This window comes from Mercenaria mercenaria, chromosome 16 (assembly GCF_021730395.1).
Source record: "Mercenaria mercenaria strain notata chromosome 16, MADL_Memer_1, whole genome shotgun sequence".
NCBI classification, from domain to species: Eukaryota; Metazoa; Mollusca; class Bivalvia; order Venerida; family Veneridae; genus Mercenaria; species Mercenaria mercenaria.
Genome location: NC_069376.1, coordinates 12,639,162 through 12,665,915, shown reverse-complemented (window position 1 = coordinate 12,665,915; position 26,754 = coordinate 12,639,162). Strand labels below are relative to the sequence as shown.

The 26,754-nt window shown below is 35.6% G+C and overlaps 1 protein-coding gene across 1 annotated transcript; it reads left to right on the top strand.

Annotated features, from left to right (window-relative positions):
• The first annotated feature begins 9,498 nt into the window (after positions 1–9,498).
• Positions 9,499–20,212, top strand: LOC128549827 (uncharacterized). Its single transcript, XM_053527496.1, has 4 exons — positions 9,499–10,951; positions 11,208–12,308; positions 14,417–14,483; positions 20,131–20,212. The coding sequence occupies exons 1-4, from the start codon at positions 9,499–9,501 to the stop codon at positions 20,210–20,212; spliced, it is 2,703 nt and encodes a 900-aa protein (XP_053383471.1).
• Positions 20,213–26,754: the final 6,542 nt, after the last annotated feature.

Sequence of the window (26,754 nt, the reverse complement as noted above, 5' to 3'; positions counted from 1 at the left end):
TCAGATCGGCATTTGTCCTCTTTTTTTTCGAATGTCTTCCAAAATTGTCTAATGTCTATCAGATTTTGCATTCGACTTTATTTTTTTCGAATGTCTATCCGAATGTCTAATGTCTATCAGATCTGCATTCGACTTGATATTTTTGAATATCTTTGCGAATGTCTAATGTATATCAGATCTACATTCGACTTGATCTTTTTCGAATGTCTCTGCGAATGTCTAATGTCTATCAGATATGCATTCGGCCTCAGTTTTTCGAATGTCTATCCGAATGTCTAATGTCTGTCAGATCTGCATTCGGCTTGATTTTTTCGAATGTCTATCTGAATGTCTAATGTCTATCAGATCTGCATTCGACTTGATTTTTTCGAATGTCTATCCGAATGTCTAATGTCTATCAGATCTGCATTCGACTTGATTTTTTCGAATGTCTATCCGAATGTCTAATGCCTATCAGATCTGCATTCGTTTCGAATGTCTATCCGAATGTCTAATGTCTATCAGATCTACATTCGTTTCGAATGTCTATCCGAATGTCTAATGTCTATCCCACTGCCAACTTCATGGACCTTTTTAGCGCGGCAGAATAGGTCATCCCCAACTTTGAGCGTGAAATATACGAGAACCGCAACTCTTGTCGTTATTGATTTTTTTGCCTTGTACGCCATTGTAGTTGTTTCCCTTTACACTAAAATATCGATAAACCTGCTGTTTGACATTTATAGGTAAAACTCGGCTCTACATTTTTGAGCAACGCATCTTGGTGAGATAGATTTATTGAAGTATGCAAATTGTAGCAGAATATAACACATCTTTAAGCTACTGTAATTAATTGTATGATGCCGACATTGTTCCATGAGTTATAAATAATTATATTATATTAAACAGTTTAAGTAAAATGTACGATTTTACAGTAAAAATACTTGTTTATCATGCGTACGTAATGTGTATTTTCTGTCATGTATATGCTGAGTGAAGTTATATGTTTCGAAAATATAAAAATAAAAAATGCCACTTTTCAGTGATAAAGGATAGACTGGTACATAAAACATCACACAAAACAATTCATTTTCTTTCAATTCCCTTTTGAAAGCTTTTCCCCTTTTTGCTGTGAAGCGTAATGTTGTAAAATTATGTTCTCGAGTTTATTTATTTATTTATTTATTTTTTTAATTTATCGCCCTGAAAATTTCGATTTTGACAATTACTGCATATTGACTATAAGTGTTTTACGCGTGATGTTTTATGGACCTTTGCGAATACACCCGGATGGAGACAAGATAAACACCTCAGGCTATGCTAATAACCCCCAAAATACGTCTGTAATAAAAATCATCAACTGAGACATAAAGTAGAGATGTTCTGCCACATATATCTTCTTATAGCTTAAACCATAAAACAGGTATTTATTTATTCAAAGAGCTATAAAATAAATTTTATACTTGTTTGATTTATTAAATTATTTATCGGCAAATTGATCATAGATGTACTTTTTTTACTTATAATACTTTTTTTGCAAAAATTTTAGATGGGTGTAGAAAATTATAAAAGAAATTTAGGTGACGGTTAAGCAGTTTGTTTCAGAATAGTTCCGAACAGCTGGACAATACAACCTAAACTGAATTAAACACATATACAAATTTTGGCAATTTCTAGTGCCATGTTCCACGAGCCGCGCCATGAGAAAACCAACATAGTGGTTTTTGCGACGAGCATGTATCCAGACCTGCTGCGCATCCATGCAGTCTGGTCAGAATCCATGCAGTTCGCTAACGGTTTCTCTAATTGCAATAGGCCTTGAAAGCGAACAGCACGGATCCTGACCAGACTGCGCGGATGCTGCTCGCAAAGCCACTTTGTTGGTTTTCTCATGGCGCGGCTCAAATAACATTAATTCAACAAAATTCTTGTTAATACAAGTAACTGAAGATGCCTAGGCAAAAGCGCGTTTTATTTTCTCCTTATAAGAAAGAAGTTTTTATAGAGCAGAGAATAATAAAATCATAGACAGCAAATGTAACAATGCGAAAATATTGTTTCAGAAGGAAGGGGCTTTGACGGAGATAGTAACATCATAATACATATCTAGGTAATCAAACACAGACATACTTTAATTTACCTCATGTACTATTAAAAACAAACCATGTATATAAATTGAAATATGCTTTGACTCGGCGATAAACCTACTAATAACCAGGTTTGTACAAGAAGTCCCCACTGAGAAAATCATTACCGTCGTGCAACCAGCCATATTTTGGGCCAAGAATTGAAAAGGTTACCTTAGAAGCGTTTCATGCAACCCGTTTGATCGGCGGATCACAATAACTATCGCATAACTCTAGCTTATAGTTGTCTTGCAACCGGCCAATAGTGTTGGCAGTGATCAATGAGCGAAGCGGCAAGGGAGATCACTGCGTAGGAGTTTGCTGCACTTCGTTTCCTTTCCTTGAGAATCTCGCCAACCGTTTGATACAAGTGTTTATTTAAATGCTGATTATTGTACTTTACTGAAATAAATTTTAGGATTACAGAAATTTTGAAAAATGTTTAAAATAGCACCATATCTAGGGGCAATATAAATTGAAACAAAGCTGGTGACCTGGTATTTTTATTTCATTTTTCAATACATCATAACATGATCTTTTAATACAAAACATTTCATCAAAACAACCTTGAGCGTTTATTGAGTATAACCGTATCACGCAACTCGGTACGCTCTATATGTAATACCGGAACCGGAAGTGGAGTTTTACGGTCTTGTTTACGGCGCTTGTTTGCATTATCGAAGGGGGTAATCTTCTTCATTCAAATTATGTACTATGTCAAAAACATACATATGCCTGGATAGATTGCATAAAATTGTGAGGCTATCCCAAGGATATCTTGTTGTCCTCTGATTATTTTATGCCATGTATCATCGATGACTATGTTAGAATGAATTATTTGTACATAATATTGTTTATATATTTGCAGTGTACACACTGAGTTTTTTTAAATAAAAACATCTTAATTTTAATCTTATACACAGCAGCAAATAAAGAAAATAAATAAGTTTTAAAGTATTCTTCATAATTACAGTTGATATTGACTGGCACTTATAAATTTTCTCCAATATTTTCGGGTGTTTCCGTTTGTTTACGCAATATTCACATTCTAAAAATGAGCCGCGCCATGGGAAAACAAACATAGTAGCTTTGCGACCAGCATGGATCCAAAATAGCCTGCGCATCTGCGCAGTCCGGTCAGGATCAATGCTGTTCGCTTTCAAAGCATTTTGCAATTAGAAAAACGTAAGCGAACAGCACGGATCATGACCAGATCGCGCGGATGCAAAGCTACTATGTTGGTTTTCTCATGGCGTGGCTCAAATATATCTTTTCTTTCTAATAAGATAAATTAAGTAAGCCAAATGACACGGTGGTGAAGTAGAAAGTTTTTCTGACTTTCACACACGTTACTACAGGTTCGAAGTAACTTCAGACCATTTTTTCAAAATTCTATAAAATGTAATTTCATCGACATTACTTTTATTCTTACATTATTTCATATAACATATTTCACGAATTTGAAATATTTCTCTTGTAGAATTTATTTTCTGGAAACGCTGGTAACAAGAGATTTGTCAGTTTTCAAAGATTTATCGGGGTTAGGCAATTACAATCCCTCGGCAGATGTTATAACAGGAAAAACATGCGTTATCCCTATATTATAACCTCACCGATAAAATGAAAGCATTTGTTGTTATTTTTGCTGTCGAGCTCAACTGCTGTCAAATACCGACAACTGAACACACACTATATCATAAAAATGAAATAAAAAAATAACAGTAGTTATAATAAGACAAACATTCATTGGACCATGATATATAGTTTAAGAAACGTCACGCTAAAATATAATGGCAAAATGAGTGTATCTTGTTGCAAAGTACTTCTCTAGTAAGTAGCGCCATCTGCGTGATTAAGGTAATAGACACGTGATGACATTCGGCAATTGTCGCTCGATTCCGTATTCTCCGAATGCTATTTCGGCATCATTCGGCTGCTTACGTAGTTTATACGAGCAACCATCAGCCAAAGAAGTATAAAATATATTTTTATAGCTCTTTGCATCAGCAGAATGCCGAAATCTCTTACGGAAATACGTTACTGTACGGAAATAACCGAGTGTCAGTACGGATCTATTGAATTTGCCAGCAACTTTACATCCGTCACGTACAAGAAGAGGTCCTACCCTTGACATTGAATACCGTTCAGTAAGTTTGTGTTGTCAGTTGGATTTCCGGAACAATCATTAGTAAACACAATGCGGATAATCACGTGACCTGGAGAGTTCCTTCAAGGGTAGAGACCACCAATTGTTTTCCCATAGACTTACATTATAACATATGGCGTGTACGGCCTTCCATACATCGAAACATGTATATTAACAAATTTATTTTCTTAGTTCTACAAAATTTCGGACGAAAAACATATGAATGTGATATTTATTTAAGTAATTTTCGTGTGAATGAGTGACCCCTGTTTACATCGTTGGCATGGCGGGAGAAATTCGTTGATAAAACTTTTTTTCAATACACATAAAATGTAGCAAATTTTGTCAAAATGTATAAAAAAAATACTGTAAATGCAGTGAAAAAATATCAATTTTGAAAAAATAATCACTTCCTGGGTTTGTTTACATGACTGCCCAAATCAGAACGCACGGACGTTACCTTATTCCCAGGTATACACTTACCTCATTCCAGTAAGTTCCCTGTATTTTTTTTGAATTGGTGGTCTTGACCTATAGATGAATGTTTTTTTATCAATTTTCCAATTTTACAGTGGATATTGTCAAACATAAATCCGATCCCAAATGTTTTCAAAGTTTCATCAAGAAATGTTCAGTTTTAAGAAAGATATGGACAGTTTCTGAAGTCACCCCCTGTCGATTTATATGCCCAGATTCAGTCCCTGTCGTCGTCTGATTGCAATTTTTCGTGAAGATTTAAGTTATCTGCACGGGACTTGACTTGGAAGCTGAATATGATTCATTCCGAAAAAAATAGAAATAAAGTCTATTAATTTTGATCATTCTCTGACATTACAGAGATAAAAATGATCCTTTTTGGCCCTAAAGCTCAGATAAAAATGGCACTTTTGTCCAAAAAAGAGGCCAAAAATTTAAAAAAAATATTCAAATTTCACGCTTATTTTAGCACGAAACGTCTTTCTACATCATTTACAACAGATTTGTGGCCATTAACATTACTGTGATGTCTTCCGACGAAAGTCATGTTTTAGCTCTAATATAAGGTAGAGACCACCAATTGTTTTCCCATAGACTTTCATTATAACATTATGGCGTGTACGGCCTTCCATACATCGAAACATGTATAAACTAACTACATATTTTTCAAGAACTATCTTAGTTCTACCCAAAAAATCGGGCGAAAACAATGAATAGTGATACTTTATTTAAGTAATTTTCGTGTGAATGAGATTGACCCCCTGTTTACATCGTTGGCATGGGGGAGAAATTCGTTTGATAAAACTTTTTTCATTTCACATAAATGTAGCAAATTTGTCAAAATGTATAATAAAATACTGTAAATGCAGTGAAAAAATATCAATTTTGAAAAAATAATCACTTCCTGGGTTTGTTTACATGACTGACCAATCAGAACGCACGGACGTTACCTTATTCCCAGGTATACATTTACCTCATTCCCAGTAAGTTCCCTGTATTTTTTTGAATTGGTGGTCTCTGACCTCAAAGTACACATTTCTTTGTTCAATCTAAAACTGTTCAGTTCATCCTAATTAATTTATATATTAAAAAAATCAAAACTCAAACGTAACATGCCTTTCCGTGTGCTTCATTTTGTCATGAATCCCTCTCGTTTTCAAAGTTTCCTGAAAGTCGAAAGTGTTTAGTTTGTTGTACAGCAAGAGGATTCCTTGAAGGAACTCGCTGTATATTAGCTATTTTCCAGGAAAGCTGTGTAACATACTTAAAAATGTTTAAGGCAAACTTTCCTCCGTAGAATTAAAACACATCCGCATGTTAATATTATGATGAAAGATACTTACAAAAAAAGGAACTTATGTAGACATTTCTTGGATGCACACAACGAATGTAAAAGTAACTATCTAACTATCATTTAAACGAATATAAAAATCTTTTCTTTCCTGACGGACACACCGTCGGGGAAATTTCCAGAGCTTTGGTTGGCATTTTTTGGCTTGTAAAATGTTAGCCGTAAAATAAGGAAAACGTGCTTATATAATCTATTTATTTTGCTTAAATAACTGCAAATAAAAACTTAAAACTTATTTTCGTAAAAAAAATATAATATTTGAAAGGTTTTAACAAAAAAAAAAATCACACAATGTTACTTCCCCTTATCGGTACTGTAGACACTGCCACCTAGTATAAATTGGACTGAAAATCAGCCCAGTTATATTTTTCTCTATTTTAATTTTGTCGTACAAAGTTTTTATCTCAGTAGTAAAATATTATACATTTTGTTTGTAAAACGAGCAAAACACTAAAAAATAATGCAATAATACAAAGTTAGTTCTTTCTCTGATGTCGTGGTGCGCACCTGCTAAAATTGTAAACAATGAAATTACTTGACGGTATTTTGATTACAGTAAGAAAATTTGACGAGTGGCATACTGCAAAATATAGATATATCAAATACTTTCATTATGTTCTTGAAGGTTGTGACAAAAATGTCAATTTGACTGTAGATTAATGCAAGCATTTGATTTGCCAAGCGTTGCCAAGCACGCCACCATACTAAGATCACATGGTTCTACCAACGTCATGTGATTTGCTTGAAGGCAGGGATGACTGTTTGACAAAATTCCTGCGCGGAGGATGTCCGTCTGTACGTTATTTAGGATAAATGCTGTGTTTCCGTACTTTTCCGTACGGAAAAAAATTTATTGTAGAATGTTCCAAACACTAGATATTTTAATGAAATGACCTAAATCTAAACATTGTGTAGAAAGATGTGTAATTTGTATAATATTACAGTCGAACGATATCAAAATGTACACATTTTCGTAAAAGTATGCATACTTCATTAAATTATGGGAAGGACCTTGTCGGAAGATTCATATCTTCATAACCTTATGTCCGATTTTAATAAACAAGAGCTCGTCGAACACGGAATGCCCCCCCCCCCCCCCCCCCCCGATGCATTTAGTAATTGCACAAAGAACATAAATTAAATGCTCACTTAAATAAAACAAAAGTTTTACTGTTCTGGTTCAATGTGATCTTGACCTTTGACCTATTGACCTCAAAATCGTCTGTTGGTCATGATCAGCCTCCCTAATAAGTTTCGTGATCCAAGGCCCAAGCGTTCTCAATTTACTGGCCGGAAAGTGTTTAACGTTTCCATGTCAATGTGACCTTGACTTTCGTCCTACTGACCTCAAAATCTATAGGGGTTATCTACTGGTCATGACCAAACTTCCTTTGAAGCTTCATGATCATAGGCCCAAGCGTTCTCAAGTAATTGTCTGGAAACAGTTTAAATGTTCCGGGTCAATGTTACCTTGACCTAATGACCTCAAAATCAATAGCATCTTTCATGAACCTTGGCCCAAGCTTCTCATATTATCATCCTGAAACCGTTTAACATTTCCTGGCAAATGTGACCTTGAATTTTAAACTACTCATCTCAATATCAATAGGGGTCATCTACTGGTCATGACCAACCTCCTCATCAACTTTAATGATCCTAGGCCAAAGCGTTCTTGAGTTATGATCCGGAAACTGTTAAACTGTTCTGGGTCACTGTGACCTTGATCTTAGACATATTGACCTCAAAATCAATAGGAGTTATCTACTGGTCATGACCAACCTCCCTAGTATGAACTTTCATGATCCTAGGCCAAAGCATTCTTGAGTTACCATCCGGAAACCGCGTTACTGTTCAGGGTCACTGTGACCTTGATCTTTAATATACTGACTTCAAAATCAATAGGGGTCATCTGTTGATCATGACTAATCTCCCAATTAACTTTCATGATCCTAGGCCTATGCGTTCTTGAGTTATCATCCGGAAACCGTTTTACTGTTCAGGGTCACTGTGATCTTGACCTTTGACATACTGACCTAAAACTCAATAAGGGTTATCTGCTGGTCATGATCAATCTTCCTTGTAACTTTCATAGGCCTAAGCGTTCTTGAGTTATCATCCGGAAACGGATTGGTCTACATACCGACCAACCGACAGACCGACCGACATCTGCAAAACAATACACCCCTCCTTCTTTGAAGGGGGGCATAATAATACCTTGTTGGGCAAGCCAGTAGCTACAGGAAGCAGGCCAAATCGAGTTCGAACACGGTCGACTAGGGGTAAGTGTGTGTGTGTTTGTGTTCGGGTTTAACGTCTTTTTCAACAATTTTTCAGTCATATAAACGACGGTGTCTACTTGTAGCAGTGAGCACAATGCCCAACTTTATAGTGCTGCCTCACTGGAATATCACGCCGTAGACACGTGGCATGATACCCCACCCAGTCACATTATACTGACACCGGGCTGACCAGTCCTAGCACTATCCCCTTAATGCTGAGCGCCAAGCGAGGAAGCTGCTAGTACCATTTTTTACGTCTTTGGTATGACGCGGCCGGGGATCGAACCCACGACCTCCCGCACTCGAAGCGGACGCTCTACCACTAGGCTACCGAGGCGGTTTCGACTAGGGGTAAAGCTCATATGTCAAAGTCCGGTAATATTCTCAAAATATGAACTTTTTAAAGCAGTCAATGCAGTCCAGTACCACCATTTGAGCAATTCTCACAGCTGTTCGGACCAGCTTAGTTTTGGCCAGCACCCTATCGCATAAAACAAATTTGGTCGCATTCTGAGACCTGTTCTGAGCCCCACCGGCATCAAATGGACTTGAAAGTAGTTTGAATGTAAAGCTTAAACATCTTCCAACATATCCGTATATGGTTTAGGTTGGTACCCGGGATGTGGAAACTCGAATAAAAGTCAAAATCTTACGTAGTGTCAATATCTATCGAGATTCTGTACTTCAATGTATTACCTCTTTTGATACCCAACTCAGGTACTCGCATATCGTGCTACTTTGTAGCCAGGACCCATACTTCCTCGACGATGCATAAAACTTGTACATGTTTTGGCCAAACGGGATTCAACTGGGTCTAAAGCCAGACATGATAAAAAGCATTATTTTCTATTTTGGAGGCATACTTGTAGCCATATATAACATGTCCCGAGCCAGCTCAATCGACAGCCAGGACATACACATATACAACCATGTAGGATATATGTATATTTCTTCGGCACAAAAGCTAGAATCCGGTCGAAAATCTCTTAGCAATGGTCAAAATACGAAGGTAGAAGAAAATACGGTACTCTTATTCAACCCTACGTACCTACACGACCTGTTTGATACATGTATATATCATGGTCATAGGGGTTCAAACCGAGTTTAAAGCCTTCCATATCACAGTCATTGTCAGATCTTATGTCGGGAACTGGTTGTCTCTCTGTGCTGCATTACAATGTACAAAGTCTTTTTAACAAGGTTGATGTTCTGGAAGCCGAGTTTAGCTCTTTTGATGTCCTTTCTTTTTCTGAAACATGGCTCAGCTCTAGTGACTTAAGTGACGATATACGATTTAGAGGTTTTCATGCGCCAGAAAGAAGGGACAGAAAAGGAGATAGTCATGGCGGAGTTATTGTTTATGTTAAGGATAGCCTACATTATATTCGACGACCAGATCTCGAACCAACAGACCTCGAGTGTATTTGGGTTGAAGTATCCTTCACCCACTCGAAACGAGTTTTAATTGGTACCTTTTACAGACCCCCAAATTCAAATGCCATATTTACGTCTTTGATAGAAGATTCTCTCAGTTTAGTTCTTGACACTAACATTTCAGACATAGTTGTAACTGGTGATTTCAACTTTAACCTGTCTAATCCTAATTCATATCGTAAACTTACTTCCATCTGCCAATATTTTAATCTTAACCAGCTTATTTCTGAACCAACCCATTTTACTGAGACATCTTCTTCCATCCTTGATCTATTTCTTGTATCATGCAGTCACCGTGTAATTGCCTCGGGCGTGGGAGAGCCGGTTCTGGACCAAAATGTACGTTTTCACTGTCCCATCTTTGCTCTTTTTGCTTTCTCAAAACCTAAGTTGAAATCATTTAAGCGTCTTGTTTGGCAATATGATCGTGGTGATTACGACTCCTTGCGTAGAAACATATGCAACACTAATTGGGAGATTCTTAAAGATGACAATATTGAAGCATATGCAGCATCAGTAACACAAACACTTTTAGATTTATCGAAACAATGCATTCCAACCAAATTTATAACTGTAAAATCAAATGACTCGCCATGGATAACAACACAAATAAAACAAAAAATTCGCAAAAGGAAAAAACTGTACCGAAAAGCTAAACACTCACAACAACCTCTACACTGGCGTAAGTTTAGACAAATTCGAAATGAAATAGTATCACTCATTCGCAGTGCTAAACAAGATCATTTCAATAAAATATCAGATTCGCTAAAATCAGATACAAACTCACAAACAAACTGGTGGAAATTAATCAAAGGACTGTTATCACCTAATGAAAAACAAACAATCCCAGCACTTAAACATGAACAAACAAATGAACTAGTCTTCGATCCCCAATCAAAATCTAACCTATTAAATGAATTCTTCTGCGGCCAATCTTCTCTGGATATAGCCAACAAAGAACTACCTCATAATTACTATAAGGAGCCAACAAACAAACTCTTAACAATATCAATTTCCCCGCAAGATGTTGAAGATGCTCTCATAACACTGAAGACAAACAAAGCAACTGGACCCGATGACATTAATAATCGAATACTTAAAGAGACTGCTTCGGCCATTAAATATCCATTGTGTTCCTTGTTTAATCATTCTTTGCAACGTTTGTATTGTACCCCAACTTTGGAAAGACGCTCATGTTTGCGCAATTTTCAAAAAAGGTGACCCAGCTTTGCCAAACAATTATCGCCCTATATCTCTTCTTTGTTGTGTTGAAAAGGTCTTTGAGAAAATAATATTCAAGTATCTGTTCAACTTCTTAAATGCAAACAACTTTATTTCACATCTGCAATCTGGGTTTAAACCAGGCGATTCCACTGTCAACCAATTAACGTACCTATATAACACTTTCTGCAAAGCTTTGGACGATGGTCTTGAAATCCGAACAGTCTTTTTTGACATCAGCAAAGCATTTGACAAAGTCTGGCATGATGGTCTTCTTCTGAAACTTCGTAAAGCTGGTGTTGATGGTCCTCTCTTGTCTTGGTTCTCTAACTATCTCACAAATAGACGTCAATCTGTTATTCTACCTGGTGCTAAATCTAACTGGTGTTCTCTCCAGGCTGGGGTTCCTCAGGGTTCAATCCTAGGACCTCTCCTTTTTTTAGTTTATATAAACGATATCGTTGAAGATATTGGTGCTAGAATTAACATGTTTGCTGATGATACTAGCCTTCATATTGTAGTTGACCATCCTGTAATCTCCGCTCAAGTTTTGCAAACTGACATCAACAAAATCTCTACTTGGGCAGATACATGGCTCGTAAAATTTAACCCATCAAAGTCAGAAACTATGCTTATCTCACGCAAAGCAAATAAACCACTTCATCCTCCACTTCTCATGAATAATCAACAAATATCAACTGTAACATCTCATAAACACCTTGGAGTTTATCTTTCTGAGGATGGTTCCTGGCATAATCACATAACACACATAACAGAACGGGCCTGGAAGAGGATCCATCTGATGCGCAAACTTAAATTTCAACTTGACAGAAAATCTCTCGAAATCATTTATTTTTCCTTTATAAGACCCATTCTCGAATATGCCGACGTTGTTTATTGCAATTGCACTCAATATGAAAAACAGGAGCTTGACAAAATACAGAACGAAGCATCTAGAATTGTGTCTGGAACGACACAGCTTGTTTCATTTCATAATCTTCATAAAGAAGTTCCCTGGGAATCACTTGAAACACGTAGATTGCATCACAAATTGATTCTTTTGTATAAAATGAAAAATGGTCTCACACCTGAATATTTGTCTTCGCTTGTTCCGCAAACTGTGGGAGAAACAGCTACATACAACTTAAGAAATGCCGCCGACATTCAGGAACTACGTACTCGTACGGCACTTTACTATAATTCTTTTCTTCCATCGGCTTTAAGAGAATGGAATGATTTATCTCCTCAGTTGCAAAATTCCCCTTCTTTATCTTCGTTCAAACACAGAATCCGTGGTAACATTCGCAAAACACCTGCACATTTCTATATAGGAACGAGGAAATGGCAAATTCATCATGCTCGGTTACGCAACGAGTGCAGTTCCCTAAACCAACACTTACATAGCAAAAATATTTCTCCCTCACCTCTCTGTCATTGTGGCCTTATAGAAAGTAACCATCATTTCTTTTTTGAATGTCCACTTTACACAAATATCAGAGCTTTGTTTTTCCAAAAAATCTCTAACCTATGTACAGTCACGCTCTATACGTTGTTGCACGGTGATCCAAATCTTAGTGAAAATACTAACACTGAAATATTCATCGCTGTTCAAGATTTCATAAGGGACAGTAGACGCTTTCCATGACACAACATATAGGATCTGCTTCCAGCATTCGTTAATCCAAATCAATTCTCATCGTCATTCCTTTCATACTTCTTATGAAAATGTCTTTGTTATTGTTAAAATCATATTTCAAACATTATATTCTTGACCGTCAGATGTATAAGTAATTACACTTCAATCGGGAGAAGACCTCTATAAGCTAGGCTTTCGGTCGTATCCCTTTTCAAATTGATTGTATCGTTGTTAATGTTAATATCTCTGTTGTAATCATATCAATTTGTTTGAAATAAAATATGTTTAAACCAAAGCCTTCCAAACATGGTCAAAATTGACGTATTCCCTAAATTTAGACACTTTCCGGTGACCTGAAATAGCCTGCCTTGACCCTTGGGTAACTCCGATACTCAAACGTAGTCTCATTCGATAGCCAGGACTCATACTTGTATGATCATGTATAGTATATGTATTTTTCTTTGGCATAGGGCCTCGAACCTGTTTGATTATCTTTTCGACATTGTCAAATACGAAGTTAGAAGACCAAATATGACCCGCCCGAACGCTAAGGCTATCCAATGTACGCGAACATGGTGTTAAGTCGACAGCCAAGATCCATAACTACACATCAATGTATGATACGGGTATATGTTTTGGTGATGCAGGGTCGAATTTTGTTGAAACATTAAATATAGTAAAATAATTATAGTGCATTTTATTTGACCTGACAGGGCGGGGTTCCGCGACGATCCATTACATTGTTGTGCAGGGTATGTAGTACATGCGTTGAATTTAAGACGTTGTCTACTGGAGATTACGGAATTAAACTATTAATAGTAAATGGCTATACCTATTTTGCTCGCTTTTAGAGATTACCATTATTTGCATAAGTCAAAGATTAACTATACCCCGCCAGGTCGAATCAAACGCACTATATAACGAAAGAAGCATTGATTAGATACATATCTGACGCTGTCTATTGCAAGGGAGATAACAGCAGATGTACCTATTGACAGGGGGAACATGTCTTTCTCCCCTTGCTTGTTCCCCTTGTTCAGGTGTGCCTCTCAAATGCTTTAACATTTCATTTTCGATACGGTATTGTGACAACGGGCATATGATATACAACTTTTTTAATCACCTGAATCATAAACATTGTTAATAAGATATTAGATAGGACAAAGAGGTTTCTTTTGTTTTGATTAATGTGTTTATAAAAATTAAAAAATGTGTTTAATATTGTCATTGTAAGGCAGGTAGGGAGTGCGCCTCAACCCCTACACTGCCTATGACGAGGCAAATAAACGGGGTCACCCCTGATTGGGGACCTCAAAATATAAATAAATGAATTGCTTAAAATGTGACGAAAACCGCATCTAAAAATAATCCGCCGATTACGGAAATACATTTGGAGTAACATTATTTTTGAACGCCCTTCGTTTATGATAAACCATCAAAGACAGAAATATTGACAAGATCTTTTTTCATGTTGATGTCAACTTCATGTCTGAAAAGTGTTTACGCTATCTAGTGCAGATCAAACTATGATGAATCTTTTATTTAGTATAACTTATCCGCTTTTTCCAAATGCAAAGAGGTAAAAGTACATAGCAAGAGGATATTTTTTCAAAGTTTTTCTGCCCCTCGCCCATTGTGGATTATGTCAATAAAGTTTTATACTTCACATATTTCACTGAATTTCATGATGTCATGATATTTCGCTTGTTATTGTCAGAGACAATCATTTAAAAAATTACAACTTACTTATTTTTTTTTAAATTACAGCTTACTTGGAATGCGATATGTGTATACCTGGGAATAAAGTCACAGTAACTTCTGTGCATTCTGATTGGTCAGTCATGTAATCAAACTTAAAGAGTGATTTTATTTCACGAAAATGTTATTTTGTACTACATGAACAGTATATCAATACACATTTTGACAAAAGCAGCTACATAATCACAAACTCTCGTCATGCCAACGATGAAACCTCATTCATAATAAAGTCACTATTCGTATGCTTTTCGTCCGATATTTTGGTAAAACTAAAATAGTTCTTGAAAGACATGTACTAAAGACATTCATGTTTCAATTCACTGAAAGCCGTACACACCAAAATGTCAGTATAATGTACGTCTATTGGGTAAACAATTGATGGTCTCTAACCTAAATACGATATCCAGACTTCCTTCAACGTTATTAGTAGCGAAATTGGAAATTATACAGGGTCACATGACATTTGATGGTATGTCAAAGTGATAAATCACATTTTATGTTTACATGACATAACAGGCAATATTGCTTTATAAAACGGACCAAGCTCTTTCTTCTTAAAATTTGCGCTAAAATGTTAACACCAAAATTGTCCTCTTTCTATTTAGTATGCAAATAAAAGCATGAATTAAGGTACCTCCAGGATTATTGGGATTTACCGTTAGGCAAAGCTTCAAAGCTAACACTCGATGAAATTTGTTTGGTTTAAATATATTTGAAAACAAACAATATATATCGTGCCTTTCGCAGCGAATATCTTATGGATTACCCTTTAACTCAAACGACCTCTAAATGCAGTTTTGCTTAATGTTTTACAAATTTCTGAGATGTCAAACTTACGGAATTTAAGGAAAGCCGGTTTCACAGACTTAATGATTATTTATGACAATATGTTCCGTTGTCTATCCATTGTCTTTATCTTTAAAGATAAAATGATCAGTTATTTCTCTCAAATAACTAGAAACATTTCTTGCATTATTTTTAGTGAAATAAATAAATAAATGCATAAATGATAAAAAAAATCATGTTGGAACGGTTTACAAATTTCTGTAACTGACTTGGGGTGCTTTGTTACTCATGCAAACAACCAGTCTACGGACTACCGGAAGACATGATAAAACTGCCCCGTATTATGCAGATAACAAAGACGAATAACTATATACGGACGTTGCCGTCTCGAGGATTTTCATCCCCTATCATACTCATGAAAGATAAATATTAAACTTGTATTTTAGAACATTTCTAATTTAGATATTACGGATTGAGTATTCACATTTTCCGAATAAAATTCATCAGTTTTTTTTGGTACTTTTCTGTTGTTCTAATGTCACTCCTGTTACCCCGATCAGGGTATATGATATATATTCCGATGGAGATAATACAATTCGATAGGGAGATGTACTTCACCTGTTAAAATCTTTTTACGACAAAAATACATGTCTAGAGACACCATTTATTATGACGTACCGTTTGGGTCAAAAGTCTGAAATCGCTCGAGCGATACCATAATACACGGTTAGCGTGTAAATTTTAATTTACACGCTTACCGTGTATTTCAATCGGTAGATCTATAAAAGTACACGCTCACCGTGTATTTTTACGCGTTTACCGGGTAAAATATACGCTTAGCGTACAAATTTATACGCTTAGCGCGTATCGCTCGCTTGAGTTACACTTTTAAATAAATTAGCCAATCAAAATACATGTTACAAAGGAAGATATTTATAAAGTTTATGATTGAATTATTACTTTTAAGGAAACATACACAATATTTTCATTATATTACGAAATGTTTTGCCACTGTAAAGATGATTTCAGTCAAGTAATTTATTCTACTGTATATATGTTTTGATTAAAGACATGTATATTTTTTATTATATCTTACCTGAAAAGCCTGCTTTATTCTTATTTTCGTCAGAAAAGAACAAGCATTTCAAGTCTAATTCCACACATCATACACATATAAAACTTGTACTTTACTTTTTAAAATGTCATTTGTTATCATATATCTATTTTTCTACAACTTCAAATAATATATATATAAATAATAATAGTATTTATTTTTCTCCGACTTTAATGACATGTACATAATTGGGGAGGGGTGGGGGAATCGAGCGGCTCCATGTCACTGAAGTTGCTGTTTTAAGTGATCTACCGGAAATCATTACGTAACTTTTATGCAAAATGACATGATAAAACATATGTCACCTAGGTTATCAGAACAGGAAATCCTTTCGAGGTTCACTAATTAGAGCAGATCATAAAATTTACTGAAGCATATAAGATGGCTTTGATATGATATAATTTAATGCCTTCGGTCATCAATGCCACTATATATGAATGAACACGGATTAATATATCACGTGGCGGAGCTGTCTTGTGAAACGAAATAAAAATTTCACAGGATATCTAGTATTCTAAAATCTGTAAGAATATATTTGGAAATTTAATGGACATTTATTTTTAAAACGATGAACGTGTAGTAACAAAAAATGTAAATTCGTTAGATATGAATCAAGGACTTAAACTACTACTGATGGGAAAAAGCTAATATCTGGAACAACTGATACGTATTAGACCTTCCTGCTAATATAAATCTATAATTTTCTATTTTTTAATTTACATGCTGGATCATTTTCATAATGAAACTGTATCGTGCGCAAAGTCATTATCCGTAATTTAATAGAATAATTATGATAAAGCTGAATTCCGCAAAAAATAGAACAAGATTTCAAGTCTAGAACACTCTTCCCTGCTGCTACACGCCCCCCCCCCCCCCCCCCCCCCCCCCCCCCTCTCTCTCTCTCTCTCTTAAATCTGACCGCTGCCATTTCATATTTTCAAATAAAAACTTTCAATTCGAAGAATCAATAGAAATGATAACAATTTTAAGATGATTACTATTTTTGAATACGGAATGAATTCATCCTCACTTTAGTATAAATGGATACAATATGAAAGGCTGGACTTAATTGAATATTTCATTTTCAACTTTTTTATTATATTACAAGTATCATGCAAGCTTATTGCGGCAGGTTGTAATTCTGCGAGGTCGAGCAAGGAAATAAGACAAATACTTTGGTATAAATAATTGATCTTTAAATGTTCCATATAAAATTATTTTCCATTTAGGTAATACAAATTTTAGCCATTTCGGCTATGAAATAATATTCTCCATTTCGTTGTATTTATTATCCATTTTAGTAATAAGTTTGTTAGTTACATGTACTTGTGGCCCGACCTATTTGTTTATTTTCTTGGCTGTACATGTACATTTTTGATGTTTGTTAGTATAAATGTAAACAGTAATAAGCAATAAAATATGATTTAACTCGGGGGGGGGGGGGGGGGGGGGAACTAAACGCATAATATACATTTTCTAGTCTTCGCGCGGCCGGTTGCCGGCTACCCAGAAATAAATATTATCCATTTCGTGAATGAAGTTATTCTCTATTTCGTTTTAGTTATAAATTATTATTTATTTCAGTAATAACTTTGTTATTACAGGTACGCATGATAAATAATACCCAGAAATAAATATTATCCATTTCGTCAATGAAATTATTCTCCATTTCGTTGTAGTTATAAATTATTATCAATTCTATTTAAGTTTGTTAGTAACAGTTACGCATCAAATAAATAACCGGGACTTCGCGTAGCCAGTCGTTGGCTACCCAGAAATAAATATTATCCATTTCGCCAATGAAATAATTCTCCATTTCGCTGTAGTTATAAATTATTTTCCATTTCAGTGTAAGTTTGTTAGTTACAGGTACGCATCATATACATAACTGGGACTTCGCGCAGCCGGTCGTTGGCTACCCGGTAATAAATATTATCAATTTCTTCAAGAAATTATTCTCCATTTGTTTTTAGTTGTAAATTATTTCCCATTTAATAATATACACTCGTTTAAGAAACTACTGCTGTATGCATTCTTTTCATATTGATACAGAAGACGACCATACTACTGGTCCGCTGTGAATGCAGTCATATTTGCAGTTCTAAACTAAATTTTGATTGGTCTATTCGCTCGAATTCTAAATTAGGAATCGGGTCAACGAAAATACACGTTGAGCGTGTAAATTTACACGGTAAGCGTGTAAATTTACGAGCTAAGCGTGTATTAATTTTATACGCTAACCGTGTAAAAAACACGCTTAACGTATAAATTTACACGGTGAGCGTGTAAATTTACACGCTTACCGTGTATTATGGTACCGCTCGAGCGATTTCAGACTTTTGACCCGAATGGTACGTCATTATTTATTGGTATCAAGCGATAGGCACGAGCAACAAGACCAGACAGTTTATGTTATACGGATGTCATATTTTCTTATTACAGTATAAATGATGAAAACCTATTTAAACAAGGCAGTCTGAAAGACAGCTAAATCCCCCGCCACTGCTATGGATAGTGAAAGGGTAAAGCTTTGATTTTAGCTGTGACCTTGACCTTTAACTGACATGGCTGACTCATGAATTCTGCACAACGTCTTGATGAGGTGATCATTTGACCAAAGTTTCATGAAAATCCTTCAAGGGGTTTAGGAGATACAGAGCTGAAACCTTTGACCTTCAGTTGTGACCTTGACCTTGAGGTGACATGGCTGACTCATGAGTTCTTGATGAGATGATCATTTGACCCAAGTTTGATGAAAATCCTTCGAGGGGTTAAGGAGATACAGAGTGGACACCAAATGGAAGGCTCAAACCTTCGACCCTTAGTTGTGACCTTGACCTTGAGCTGGCATGGTTGACTCATAATTTCTGCACATCGTTCTAATGAGGTAATCATTTGACCCAAGTTTTATAAAATTCCTTTAAGGGGTTAAGGAGATATAGAGCGGACACGAAATGGAAGGCTCAAACCTTTGACCTTCAGTTGTGACCTTGACCTTGAGCCGATATGGCTGACTCATAAGTTCTGCACAACGCCTTGATGAGGTGATATAGAGTGGACACAAAATGGAAGGCTCAAACCTTTGACCCTAAGTTGTGACCTTGACCTTGAGCCGGCATGACTGACGCATGGGTTCTGCACATCGTCTTGATGAGGTGATCATTTGACCCAAGTTTTATAAAATTCCTTCAAGGGGTTTAAGAGATATAGAGCGGACACAAAATGGAAGGCTCAAACCTTTGATTTTGAGTTGTGACCTTGACCCTGAGCCGGCATGGCTGACTAATGGGTTCTGCACATCGTCTTGATCAGGTGATCATTTGACCCAAGTTTTATAAAATTCCTTGAAGGTGTTAAGGAGATATAGAGCGGACACAAAATGGCAGGCTCAAACCTTTGACCTTGAGTTGTGACCTTGACCTTGAACCGACAAGGCTGACTCTTGGGTTCTGCACATCGTCTTGATGAGGTGATCATTTGACCCAAGTTTCATGAAAATCCTTGAAATGGGTTTAGGAGATATGGACCGGACACGATTTTGTTACGGACGGAAGGACGGACGCAGACCATTCCTATAATCCCTCCGCCACGGTGGGGGATTAATAACAAGCGTAATGCTGAAAATGGAGCCAACCATGTGCCTCAAGTGAGAGCATAGCATTAAATATGACAACATTTTCAATGTTCACTATGTTACTGCATTAACTTTAAAATAAAACAGATGAAAGGGAAACAATTAAAAGAAATATTTATGAATCAACATTTAATGTAACGAATATTACTTCTCTTTTGTTTGTTTATTTGTTTTCTCTCTTTTAAATAGGACACCCATTCCTATGATTGTCAATCTCTATATCAAGCTGAAGGAATATTTAGAGAAAGTAAACAACATCCTTCACTATTGACACGAAACAAAGATATGCATGATACGCCCATCGCTATATATGTAGAGTACAAAGGTATGTATGATACGCCCATCGCTATATGTATGGTACAAAGGTATGCATGATACGCCCATCGCTATATATGTATGGTACAAAGGTATGCATGATACGCCCATCGCTATATGTATGGTACAAAGGTATGCATGATACGTCCATCGCTATATGTATGGTACAAAGGTATGCATGATACGCCCATCGCTATATGTATGGTACAAAGGTATGCATGATACGTCCATCGCTATATGTATGGTACAAAGGTATGCATGATACGTCCATCGCTATATGTATGGTACAAAGGTATGCATGATACGTCCATCGCTATATGTATGGTACAAAGGTATGCATGATACGCCCATCGCTACATATATGATACAAAGGTATGCATGATACGTCCATCGCTATATGTATGGTACAAAGGTATGCATGATACGTCCAACGCTATATGTATTGTACAAAGGTATGCATGATACGTCCATCGCTATATGTATTGTACAAAGGAATGCATGATACGCCCATCGCTATATGTATGGTACAAAGTTATGCATGATACGCCCACCACTGTATGCGTGATTCAAAGATATGCGAGATACAAAGATGAAACATTGTTCTTTTGATGGTTGATATTTTTACAGTCTGCTCCTGTTGCATAGAAATGTACAAACAGTGCTTTGCAATACATCCACATTTTATAAGATTCATATCAGATTCATGTTTTATAAAAGGTGTTTTGTAGATTTATGATGACAATTGCTCAATATCTTTCACATTATTATTGACACAAGAACGATACATATATGATAATGGCTATTTTCATCTGTTTGTGCTTACTTGGTTTACTCTTCGTTTCGCAAACCAAACCACGAAACAATATTCATTACATTTATATCTTACTACAGATAGAGGCTGATCAGTTCATTGCAAACAACTACTCTGTAAAATCAAGAGTTAATCTCTGAAATATATTTTTTCGTCAATCATTATAGCTTACGTGAGGAAATATCTCCTACAATGTGGTTATTAAAATGATATGTTTATACCACGCTGCTCTTACCTAATTCAAATTCTCTATTAAAGTAACGCGTTCTAAAACAGCCATGATCATACTTCTTTGACGATGTTTTTTTTTCTTTTCAGACAAATATTCAAAATTACTCAGGTCACGCAAATTTAGCTATATTCGAATGGGTATAAATAGCACGAAATACTCACAAGAGCCGCACATGGGGCACATGTGGTTAACTCAGTCCGAGTCCATAATCTGGTTCAGCATTAAATCCACAAATAACACACTAAGTATGCTACACACTTTAATTGTACTATCCCCTATACCGTACAGCGTCGGCTTATTTGATATACGAACCGCTTAAAGGCCTAGATTTTGGCAGTGGGCCAAGGGATTTCTGTTTTCACCAGCACAGTTGGGGGCTAATGACCATCACAGTATGGTTCCAATAAACAAGGGTCATTGTTTATTGGAGAGTCAGTCTACCTTTCAAGTGTATCAATTACTGAGAAGGGAAAACAAAGTAATTTATTTAAAATTAAGACATTTTTCAACCATAAAAAAAACTGGAAAGCACGAGACAGAAAATTGAACCAATCAGCGGCCTATAGGAACAGATTAATTGCTGTAAACTCACCAAAATTGGTTCCTACACTGTCAATCAAATTTGTCTCATTTACATATCAAGAATGATTTTAAGCGCGAAAATCATCTCGTTAATTTGTTAGGGAGATTAATATCACTTTTTCAATTTCCCTTTAAATAGTTTAGTAGATTTACTATCTTGCTTTCCTTTGACTGCCTTGTATGTCATGTATCATTCATGACTATGTTAAAATGAAATAAATAAATAATTTATATATTTTGCTCATTGTGTTACCAATACAATTTTTTTCTCATACAAGGTACCACGTAAAAAATAAACTTACAGTATTTTCAAACATGCTCAAAATCTGTTATAAACTGCCTTCCGTATCCTGACAAATTCCTATTATGAAAGGAAGTGCTTTAACAATGGAAAAATACTAAAGTCATCTTTACTGTTTCCAATATCCATCCGAGCAGAGATAATATTTATGTCTCGCATTCAATGTTTTCAATAGAATAATTAAAACAATTTGCTTTTCTTTTAAGCACAATTTTATTATTATTTCTTATGAATTTTGGTGGAAATCTACTACTTACTTTTCATTGTCACAATGACGTCCTAGTAAGTTGGATTAATTTAGAACTTTTCGTGCTTATTTTTTGCTGTAAAAGTTAAGGTGACTCTCACACAATGCTGTTAAATACTCCATTTTCCGTCGTTTTCAGAAATGGTCAAAAAGCCTTACTAATAATTTTGCCCGATTTTTATTCAAATCTGAATGATTTTTCAAGTCTAAAGCAATGATGTTATACGGAAATTACACCAGTGTCCGACCGCAGATTCCAGGTGGCGATGGCATTGGGTCTATGTCATAAAAGCTTGATGACACTTGAGTTAGCGGTCTGTTGTTCAGCATAAATCGTGAGAAAATAGTTTTCAAGCTAGCATACAAGTAAACGTTTTAGCACTGTCTGACATCATGACCTTCGATACATAGTCACTGAGGTAAGACTCAGTGCGTTTGATTTCTACATTCAGACATATAGATCACGATGTTCTTTCACAATATGACATTAATTTCAAAATATCATGTTTTTAACCGAAACATGAGTCGTTTTAGATATTAAAGTTAGTGTGTAATAACCAAGTCAAACTTAACAATGGAAGCGGAAAAATAGGTATTACAAATCAAACATTAGGCCATACCAAAATGATATGTCGTTCGTCGGAACTACCGCATCAATAATTTCATTCCCGAGAAAAAAAAAATTACCCGCCCGCACGTACAAAAAAAATCTCCGAAATTTTTTTTTTCCCGATTACGCGGTCCGGAATAATAACGACAAAACAGGTTTTATCGCTGTTTTAATGCGTCAAATTGATATTGATCGGATTTCACGCGTCCGTAATACATGTAGCTGATGATCCAAACTCAAAAAGTAAGGAATTATGGTGTAGTTCATCATTTGTTTTAAATCTGGAGTGTCTGTGCTAGCGCCACACATGGCCTTCGATGTGCCGGTAGGTAATGAAATAGGCACATTCTACTTTTGTTCAATACAATGAAAAGAAAGAAGCCCGACTTGTAAGACGTGCACGGGGATGCAGTTAAAAATATTTGGAAATATTGTTCAGATATAAAGTTTTCAAACCATTTGTTATCAGTTGTTTAATTCAGCATGTTAGATCTAGAGCCCAAAGCTGAGGCCAGCTACTATCTTAAAAAAATATTTGTTCACAGATCCTGACCGACCTATCACATTGTCTCGGCCCAAATCTTTTTGAACGTAACTTCTTTAGTACAGCAGTCATATATTCTGTCAAAACGCATTTAGTCAATTTAAAAATTGTTTAGCTTTTCAAATAAGTAGTGTTGATATGAAAATGATTTCTAACAAAATATGTCCTTTTGTAACCCCAGTTTTGCCTGTTTGTACACATGACGCCAGGATATATTTAAAATTGGCTGTAAATTGATTGAACGAAATAAACTGAAAAAAAAACAGACTTCCCCAACTCTAAATTTCTAGTTCAGTCAAAGCACAACAAACAACACTTTTAAGGGTGGCCATATTGGGATCATTCTTTGTCCGTCTGTTATTATTTTTGCTTGAAATGAATCTCTACCACAAAAGTTTAAGCTAGCCTGATCATGATCTGTTAAGAAATTATTCCAAAGGGATTCGAGCAGTGTCGAAGCATCTGTATGCCCAACTCCGTTTGGTCTCACTGGTCAAGTGGTTTATTACTTCCCCTCACCTCTATGGGTTGGAGTTCCACTAGGGGCACAAATTTGTTCATGTGCCAAAGCCATCTAACTGTGTTTCAGAAGAAATGTTATTCCAAACAATCATGTGCCTATTTTGTCTTAAATATTCCTCATCCTGTGCCATTAAATAGGCACGTCTTCAGATTAATGTAGAAAAATCAAAATTAAAAATAAGACACTCATTCCTTAGTAATTAAAATTACAAAATAAAAAAAATAAAGTGATTCAGTGAGTTTTGGCAAGAATTTATTTGCAAAATCATTCATGTAGTCTTTAAAACATATAGAAAAGCTATATACTGTGTTACCCACACTGTAAATGTTTGATTTCTGTGTTATTTCTAAAGAAATGATAACTTTATATATAATCACAACCGCCTCTCAAGGGTTCAAGCTGGGAAAAAAAATAAAAAAAAAGCCCGCTCGCTCCATGTAAAATCTACCCGCCTCTGAAAAGATGAAAATTGAGAAAAAAAAAATAAAATAAAAATTTCGCTCGCCCGCTCCTATTTTTTTGGAAAATTTTCCGAAGAACTATTAATCAATTTGGTATGGCCTTAAAGCCGAAAACACCAAAATACCCAGAATTACGTAGTTACAAGATAATTTTGCTTTAACGTTTGCGCGGTAACTGAGTCTCTGTGGTATCATTCATTACTTTGACATTATTAATCAAAGCACTGAAAGTACTGGAGGATCGATTGTCTCTGAACAACATAGATTGTACACATTATGTTTAAATATCAGGGGAACCTTTTCTAGTGTACAAATGTACACAAAGTTTGACATTGAACCATATATGTGAACTTTACTTTTGATGAAGGAATGCATGCGCTTGCCTTTTACATTCAGTAATTATATATCACCATCCTATGACGTATCACAGCAGTATCTTGAATAGTAATCAAGAAGTAGATTTTAACAAAACTGAACTGAAAATTCAAAGCTCGCACAACAGGTATTAAGTTAAACGTACCCTTTGTGAAATCAATTCAATATGTATTTATTATTTGTAAACAATATCATTGTTGAATATAAAAATACAAACATTTAAAAGCATTTTTATTGTATAGCTTTTGACTTTGGTATATTAGGGGTGGGGGTAATACTATAATTTTTACATTTCCTTTTAAGTCACTTTTTACGCAGAGGAGGTATGTTTTTGTCCAGTCTACAATTTATTTATACCTAGAAGTAAAATACTCTCCACTGGGACTTGACCCAAGACCTCTTCCTACATGGTGTAAGAAGCATTCTTACATTGAAATATGGATAGGATTTAGCAAAATAATGTAAAACTTGAAAATACAATATCAGAAGAATTCAAAACAAATGTATACACATTATAATGAAACTGAAAATGTATAGTTATGCCTACATGTACTCCATCTAGTTTATTTCAAGTAATTAAAAATCATGAGATTAATCCAAAATTAAATTCTTCAACCAAATGCAAGTTTATGAAATTAACTTTGCAATCATTTTGAAATAGGATGAGAATATCATTTGTTCGTAAATACATTTAGGTCTTCTGTGCAGCATTTTTTAAACCTTTAGTTCTTTTGTAAAACTAGAAATACTTCAGTCACACTGGTTAAAATCACTAAAACTGAGTTATAAGAACATACAAATTGGGTTAATAAATAAATAGGGGTTAATATACCCCAGTTCACCCCAAAACCTTTATGTGATGTACCCCTGTGCCTAATTCACATGTGAAGTAAAGGTAGATGATAATCTTGTACAGTACATGCATAGGTTTAAATCACCAGGAAATTTGTAATTCTGGATATTTACTTTTTACATAAATCAATCAGGAATTGAATTCCCTTTTCATACATGTAAGTGGCATTTACCAATTCCGTGAAATAATTGGCATTTAAATCTATAGCATGTAAAGCATCAGCAGCGGTGAAAGTTTCATCGGAAATCACTTCAACTATTTTGGTCTATCAAGTGTTTGAAACAAGTGGGGATATTGTCCATAAGAAAAAATTTCACAGTATTTCCAAGGACAACGTCAAATTACTTTGACTACTGGACGCCTAGAACCCAGGCTAGTAGTAGACACCCAGTTACCAGACGGCGAGACACTTCAATAATGAAATATACATATATAGCAATTTGAACACCATAATCAGAAGCTAAATTCTTATTTGTCTCGGAACTGAATGATGAAATAATTAACGTTTCTTTCAATCAAAGAACTATAAAATTCAAAGAATGGCAACTGGAGATACTTCCACATCATCACATGTTAGGAATAAGGTTAGTAATTCGGTCGAAAATATGCTTCCGTGGTGTAGTCGAAAGAAGTCCATAATAAATAGGAAGAAGTCCATAATAAATAGATCCTAATTTTCCCATTTTTTTGCGAAAATTCTTGTAGAACGAGTGCTTTAATCACCGTTTTTCACTACTAGAAGACATTCTGCATGAAATGAGACGTTTTTCATGTTCATACACCCCCCACATGGCAAGTTTTGCAGATCGAAACCGGAAGTAGGTGTTTATTGCGCGGACGAGAGTAAATATGCGCCATTTTTAGGGTAGTAGACCACAACTGACTGGCATTTCACTAGGAACTGAATAATCCCCTATTTTCTTTTCATTTTTTCGTTAATCTGTGATAGAACTTTCATG